This window comes from Jatropha curcas, chromosome 10 (assembly GCF_041381405.1).
Source record: "Jatropha curcas cultivar XTBG-Jc1 chromosome 10, XTBG_Jcur_1.0, whole genome shotgun sequence".
In the NCBI taxonomy this organism is placed as follows: Eukaryota; Viridiplantae; Streptophyta; class Magnoliopsida; order Malpighiales; family Euphorbiaceae; genus Jatropha; species Jatropha curcas.
Genome location: NC_143160.1, coordinates 7,929,237 through 7,937,146, shown reverse-complemented (window position 1 = coordinate 7,937,146; position 7,910 = coordinate 7,929,237). Strand labels below are relative to the sequence as shown.

Genomic DNA, 7,910 nt, shown 5'->3' with positions numbered 1-7,910 from the left:
GTAATCCTTTCTTTAAACTTTTTGAATGTTTTATTTTTATTAATACAATTATATTTTGTGTTTTGTGTTAGTATCATTTTGGTTGCTTTCCCATTATTATTTTTGGTGTTATAAATTATTAATCAATTTTGAAGTTTATCACTGCGCTGATATCCAACACTTCCTGCAATTTGCATGCATGACCCTTTGAGATTTTGGATTCCCAATTATAAACAGCTTGTGGTAGATAATTGTCCTTATCAATGACGATCCCAAGTTCTTAATCTCCAACAAAAATTTCATTTTTTAAAAACTTAAATTATTATTAATTCCACAACTTATTGACAACCAGAGTTACATACATAACATATTCAAAAAAAAAAAATATATATATATATATATATATATATATATATAAACAGAACTATAATTTGGTTATGTATATAATACTACTAGTCGTTTGCAAAATATCTTGGGCTTCTGTCTTGACTTTTAATCCTCCGGTTGGATACGCACTGGATTATCAGCGCCTCCCTGGTCCTCCAGGTCTTTGACGACTCGCACACGCAGACGTCGGCTCAGACGTACAATTATTAGGCCCTGCAACAGTGCAACTATTATCATAATTAATTTCATTTTTGAAGTGACAATAACATAAAGGGATTTTCTAAGATGACTTGAAGTAAATTTAAGTCACCAAAATTGCAAAAAAAAAAAAAAAAAAAAAGTTCATATTTTGTAAAAAAAATGGGTCTAATATAACTGAACATCAAAGATTCACTTTATTTTGATCTTTTTGTTGATTCACATAATTTCGACCTTTTATAATAATAATTGTCTAACTGAAAATTAAGGATGAGATTACAACAAAAAAAATATTTTCATCATTTTTAAATCATCATTTGACTCTAAAAAAAACTTAGAAAAAATAAAAATTTGAAAAAATTTCAGCAGTCTAAGTAAATAATGTTGCACAAATAAAATTTTATTTTTTGAAATAAATGTGGTAATTAACAATTTTATAACATAATTTTTGTTACATACTAAAAAATCGCAAGCATGGCATAGAAATTTAATATATATATATAAGTATATATTACGTATTTTGTTTTATATTTATCTATGATTTAAGGATTAAAAATCGTAATTGTAGTAATTTTTGGATTGATAATATAGTGAAATTATTCATTTCATAAAAATAAATAAGTAATTTAATTGCACATGCCTCAGATATCATATTTCTAAATCTATAAATGTGCTACCAACTAAATTATAAATATAATTTGATATTTAAATTTTATTTTATCTTTTATTTTGAGAAAATTTATTTTATCTTTATTAAATAAAGAATGAAAATATTTTTTTTATTTGCAATTTCATCATTAATTACAATTGAAAGCGAGCAAATGGCCCAAATTGTCACAAAAAACCTATTACAATTTATTTTATACAAAGTTTTATAATATTTTAATGAATTTATAATTTTAATTTGGCTCCTAAAAAAGCTATCTTCATTTTCCTTAATTTGAAAAAGATTTTCCATTAAAGAGATTTAATTTGCCAACATTATTTTAAAAAAAATATTTTGTGAAACAAAAAGAGATTTAATTTTTGTAATATGTGATTGATTAAAATAAATTAAAATATTACTGTATGTATCTATTTACAAAAAATATCATTACCTTGTCGAACTGGACGAGCAGATAACAGCGGTGTCATCCCGAGAAGCAAAATGACGAGGAGGATAAAGAAGACAGAGAAAACATTTCGAATACTCTTGGCCATCTTATCATATAACTTGTAAGTAATTGGAAAGGCCTATCCCTTTATATAGGAACAGTGACGTGTCTAATTGTATATCTCGACTTTAATTCAATTTATTTATTAATTATAACAAGATTTTTAAATTTTTAGTCTAGACATATTTATTAAATTATTATGTGATGTGATACCTCTAACATTGTTTAAATATATTGATTGATATAAATTTTTTTTTTTAACCGTTTAGTGTTTGGAGCCTATTGTGATTTGTTATTAAAGAAGAAATTTATGTTTTTGTTGTATCTAATTGTACAATGAAATCACATAAATTAAGCCTAGAATTAAGGCTAGAATCAAGGTTAGAATTAAGTAGTTTTTTTATTTGAGTCATTCATTTTTCTAATTTTTCTTTATTGAAGCAACGGAGCAAGTAATTCTCCCTGTCAATAGTTCTTCCCACTTGAATTTTATTTTTATTTTTTATAAATTTTGTTATTGGTTTCTTTAATTATTAATTTTGATGAGTTATCATTCATGAAAAAATTATATTTGTCACGGAGACATTAGGACTAGTGATTCGATACTCTTAGTAATGAAATAGAGAGAGTTTGATCCTCATGGATAGAGCAAATACTCTTTACAAGTATTCGATACTTTTTTTTCTTAGATGGTGAGGTTCAAAGAGTTGGATCCTCGTAAATGGAGTAAATACTCCTTATGAGTATTTTATCTCTCAGTGAACCAACTGGTGCGAGGAAAATTTAATTAAGTGAACTATGAATGCCTGATTAATTCGAATATATATATATATATATATATATATGTTAATTATATTCTCTTAAGCTTTTTTAAGTCTAAAAGTTTAAATTCTTGGCTTTAAATTTCTTGCAAATATTCAAACAATTGAATTTATTCAGAGACATGAAAGTCGCTTTGTGACTTAATATACCCACTCAACAATGAATACTTGCCAAAGAATTTTAATTTCTGAATTATCTATTAACACAATTGGACAGCTTTCTCCTTTTAATATTTTTTTTCTCACATCAAAATATGTAAAAAAAATTATGTATTCTTTTTTTGTTTTTTTAAAAAATGAAAATTTACTTTTGTTTGGACAAAAATTAAAACCAACGACTATTTCGTCGACAGGATCACAACTATACAATTTAGATAATGGCAAAATATCCTAATTATTTTTTTTTTCCAATATACACAAACTAAAATACCAAAAAAAAAAAAAATTATTTATAAAAAAGATTTTGTTGGGTAACAGCTTTTCATATAGCTTTTAATGTATTGACTTAGTCAAAACACTTCTATTATCAACTGAGAGCTACTATGAGCTTAAACGAGGGGGGAATTGAACAGAAAGAAGAAATAATCAAGTTGCGTTAATGATATGTACAATGAGTAGAAAGAATAAACAAGAAGCTTATTGGTGGTGTTAGAAAGGGCTGACTCTACGAGCCACCTGTAACATGAACTCTGGTACAAGGCGTCTTCTTGGAGGAGCCACTGCATCTTTGGCCTCAGCTTCTGCATCACCAGCATGAATAATGGCAACTAAATCTTCAAACATCTGATCTTTTCCCCCTCTCATTGGATCCTTAATCACATGCACCCATTAACATAAATAATTAAACCCACAATTAAACATTTATACATATCTTGAAACTGCACCAAAACAGAAATTAATCTGCAGAAAGAAGCAATGAATATTACTATTGGACAACAAAACTTGGAGAATTCTCTTACCTGAAGGAACACATCTGTATGAGTCTTGCCTTCATATAAAATTGATTCAGCTTTAACTCCAAGTCCTTGAAGAGTTTCAGCAAAACTTGTACTGTGGAACAAGGGATGTCAATAAAAGCTTGCATACAAGAAGTCTTAGCATCAACAGGCAAAGAATGACGACGAAGTTCCAATAGAAACAAATTTACTTCATACGAAAAATTCCATTATCGCCAATATATATACAGAAATTTAGGAAGGCAGCACACATATATGGATGCAATTGTAACAGTAGTTAATGTAGCTTAAAGGGATTATTCCGTGAGGATATTTTTCGTTCGAAGTAAAAGAGTTTATTTCTGCATAAATGGAAACACATTTAATCATCTTTGATCACAAAGAGAACAGCATAGAGAATTTAAAATTATGTCTTTCATCAAAAGATGATATTGCCCTGTGCCTAAAATAGAGAATGAATATATATTTATATGTTCCATGAGATGATATTACCTTGAGTCTAAAAATGATGAACAGCAAATGTGATTAACATAAAAACACCATGCCTCAACAATCCTATCACATAAGTAACCCATTTAAATTTATAAAAGAATACCGAATATATGAAAGAAAAAAGATTCTTGACATAAAGAACTGACCTGGCATCTGCTGGAATAGAGTAATCTGCAGTACCATGAAAAAGAACAATAGGAGGTAGCAGAGAAACCACATTTTTCACACTGGGGTCCTTTACAATTACTTCAGGTGAAAATCTTCGTAAGGATTCTTCTCCTTCCATTATGCTGTATGAAAATGGAGCCATCAGCATATCAGAATGAGACGCAGAGAATGAAGGCATCATTAACTGAATGAAACTGAAGCATAGCTACAGTTCAACAAGAAACGAAGAAATGCTTTACCTTAAGAAGACAGAACGATATAAACCACGACTGTGGAAATAATCTACGAGTTTTAACAAATTGTACCTGCTTTTAGATGTGACAGGAAAAATTGTAAAAAAAAGCTCCAAATAAGAAAAATCTAAGTAATGTTTATGGTCATTTAAGCAAGCAGATACTGCATTGTCTTAACAAAAACTAACCCTCCAGAAAGTCCAAAATAAGCCTTAATCTGGGACAGACTCCAAGTAATGCTTTCTCCTTCACCAGCCTCCTTGATTGCCTGCTCTAGAAGAGTACAAGCAGCAATATGTGCACCAGCTGATTGTCCCATTAAATAAATTCTATCAAGGAAAACACAGGGATAACAGCATCATTAGCATTCACCAGTAAATGGAATCGAAACACTGATATTAAAAAAGAAATTGAAAAAGGAAAAAAATGCATTACCGGTTAGGATCACCTCCATATTGAGCAATGTTATTGCATACAAATGAGATGCCTTGAGAAGCATCCTCCACCATATCGCTCATGGTTCCCTGAGGGAAATTTCTGCATGCACAAGACAATTATGAAATCAAGAGTTAGGGTGATCATTTGATATTCACAGCCATTCCCAAATCAAAGGAATTATACTGAAGTAACATAAGCATTGCAGAATGCATGATTATAATAGCATTACAACAGGAAGTAGAACAAAAGAACCAATGGAAATTCTAACACAAAAATATGACATTCATCAGTAAGAGAAAATAGTTAGGAGTTAAGAAAAAGATCATCAGTCTGCATTGTCCATTGCAGGCAACCAAAGTACATCGAGGATAATGAAGATTCTAAACAGAAAACTTGATGAAAATAAACTAAAAGCATCTTTCAACCAATAGAGAAGAATAATATAATAACCACAGGTTCATAAACTTGATTTCTTGTAAACTGAAATTATACAAGCAGTTGCTCGACATCAAAGCACCTTGAATGCCCCATCAAAATGGATAATCACTTCATCGAATGGAACTACTGAACATCCAAAGGATTGCAGAGAGATCTCAATAATGAAAATATATATATCCTTCTTTGTTGGTTGTGTCTTCAAGTATTAAACAAATAAGCATAATTGCAAAGGAAAAAGAAAAAGACCATTATGGTGACTATACAGTTTAACAAAAGTTAAGGACAAAATCATCACTGAACTTATCCAGAACAGAGCTTTTATTTTTATTTATTTATTTTTTTTTTTTAAAGATAGCATCTACTATTAGAAGAGTGTATTTTGGCCTCAAAAAAAGAGAATCACCTGTAATCTATGCAAGCCACTATGATATCCCTTTCCGATAACTGTTTCCCTAAAAGAGAACCCCATGCTTTATAACTGCATCAACATGAAAAAGTTCCTAAAATACATCAAGGATAATTAAGCAGGTATATATAATATTTTGCATGAAAATATCACTTGACAATGTAATTTATGGAATCTCACTAGACAAATCAAAAAGAGTGATATCCAATCAACTGCTTATTGTTTAATGGGACTTTCTAAAACACTTTTAGTTTTATATTGATTCAGAACTGAAACAGAGATCATACATTTACCAATCAGGTAACGAAATAGAAACCACTAGCTGTTGAATGATTAGCTCCCAAATTCGAATATTGATGGCAAGGAATGAAAATATAACTCACCCGATAATCCAGGCCCCACCAGTTACAAATGCAACAACTGGCTTTGGCCCATCACTGCTTTTTGGTAAATACAGATCAAGCCTGCAAGAAAAGTCTACCTGGTCATGCCAAAAACCCATAGATTTAAAATTTTACAAGGGGTGGGAACTTATTGCAAGAATGTGAAAGAAAATAAGCAAAATTCATGACATCCCACCTATTTCTTGGTTGATCACCATAAACTATACTTCTCAGGACTTGACTGGAGAAGAAATAGTAATATCCAACTGCAAATGACCAGCGTACTAGTTATGTTTTTCCATACTAAATAATTGTAGAACATTATATATTCATATGTAAATCTAAATATTCGAGGATTATAATGGAACAAAAAATTTAGTGTTAGATATTCAAACATATGCAAATTACATGTTCGACTTTTTGTGCATGAAATGTCTTGCAAAGTATTAATGAATGCCACAAACCTTGAATAAAACCTGGCGTAAGCATCATAGAGTAACAACCAAGAGCAAGGAATCTCATGATCCATTTGTAACCTATCCTGAATGAAAAATAAATGATCAGTAAGCTACATTATAGTTGGGATAACATTAAGCAAGCATCTGAAACAAGTTGGGAAATACACATGAAATTCCCAAAGCCAAAAAGCAAACAGAACGCAAAAAGAAAATAAATTTACAGTACTATATCCATTTACTCTCTTTATTCATAGAGATTAAATTCTATTACCCTGCAACAATCAACCCTTATATCATGTATTAATTCACTCAACCAAACCTCATATAGGCATAAGAAAACCAATAAAGAAAAAAAAATTGGGGAGGGGAAAAAAAGTCAGTCAGCATCAAAAAATCATATCAAAAACAGAAAAATCACAAAACTCAACATATTTTTTAGAAAAAAAAAAAATACCCGAGATATCTCAAGAGCTTGAGAGTCAATCTCGTAAGCAGAAACGTTTCAGAAGCGGCATGACCCACATCACGACTAAAGGATTGGTGCTGACTACCGGCATCAGAAAGGTCCGGGAGGTTACTATCACTAGCGACCCGCCGCCGTCTTTGCTGTTGATAAGAATTTGCAGAGGTAGAGGCTGTGGTGGCAGTAGTATCGGCAAAACTAGAAGTTCTCGGTAATAAAGGCTTAATTTCTTCGTGAAATGAAGATGAAATCAAAAGCCTACTAGTTGAGTCGTCAAGAATCCCTTGTTTTAGCAATATTGAAGAGGTGGGCATTGGTGCCGGAGGTATTGGGTGAAGAAAGGAAGAGGATTTTGAAGATTGGTTGATTGTTAGAGGAAGAATTGGAGAAGGCATTGTTGTAAAGAAGAAGAAATAGGAATGATAAGCTGTTAAAGAATCGAGATTGACAAAAAACAGTTAAAATTAATTTGTGCTGTTTTAAGAAATAATCTGTAATCTGGTTTTTCTGGTTATGGGAATTAGAAATGATGATGAAGAAGAGATCTTGAGGAAGTCCGAAGGCAATTGTAATTGTAATTGTAATTGTAAGAGAGCCAATTGGCGTTTGGTAAATCGATGTTAGAGAATTTTGTTACACAAATTGGGATTGGTCGTTTGCTTTTGTCGTCTTTGAGCTCTGTCGTATTCTATTTTGAATTGTTTTTAATTTTATTTTATTTTCTTTCAATTCACCGATCAACATCCTTGTCTTGCTTTGGTAAGGGAGGGAACTTCTCTATGGGATAGACTCTGGCCATCCATTAACTAACCCAATCAAAATTTTTATTAATTAATTAAAAAATTTTCTGTTAAAAATAATAAAAATATATATTTTTTAATTTATTAAAAATCCAATATATCAAAGTAACTGTGCAGGTTACACAACAACGGATAA

General features: G+C 30.5%; 1 protein-coding gene across 3 annotated transcripts; it reads right to left on the bottom strand.

Moving 5' to 3' along the window:
• Positions 1-3,000: 3,000 nt before the first annotated feature.
• LOC105641951 (putative isoprenylcysteine alpha-carbonyl methylesterase ICMEL1) lies at positions 3,001-7,616 on the bottom strand. 3 transcript variants are annotated; one of them, XM_089715781.1, is made up of 11 exons: positions 6,966-7,616; positions 6,518-6,594; positions 6,250-6,319; positions 6,054-6,134; positions 5,668-5,742; positions 4,824-4,925; positions 4,577-4,717; positions 4,395-4,463; positions 4,134-4,277; positions 3,499-3,589; positions 3,001-3,349 (listed from the first exon to the last, which is right to left on the bottom strand). In XM_089715781.1, the coding sequence occupies exons 1-11, from the start codon at positions 7,367-7,369 to the stop codon at positions 3,188-3,190; spliced, it is 1,416 nt and encodes a 471-aa protein (XP_089571907.1). In that variant the 5' UTR covers positions 7,370-7,616; the 3' UTR covers positions 3,001-3,187. The 3 variants fall into 3 exon arrangements, with proteins under 3 accessions (XP_089571907.1, XP_089571908.1, XP_089571909.1); XM_089715782.1 differs by having other exon boundaries at positions 4,395-4,460; positions 6,966-7,614; XM_089715783.1 differs by having other exon boundaries at positions 6,518-6,589; positions 6,966-7,103.
• Positions 7,617-7,910: the final 294 nt, after the last annotated feature.

Excerpts from the sequence above, each read along its gene's own strand:
- LOC105641951 (XM_089715781.1), bottom strand. The coding sequence starts at position 7,369 with ATGCCTTCTCCAATTCTTCCTCTAACAATCAACCAATCTTCAAAATCC. Across the intron at positions 5,743-6,053 it reads GGTGGGGCCTGGATTATCGG|TTATAAAGCATGGGGTTCTC; the intron begins GTGAGTTATATT and ends ATGTTGATGCAG. Across the intron at positions 4,718-4,823 it reads TATGGAGGTGATCCTAACCG|AATTTATTTAATGGGACAAT; the intron begins GTAATGCATTTT and ends TTTCCTTGATAG.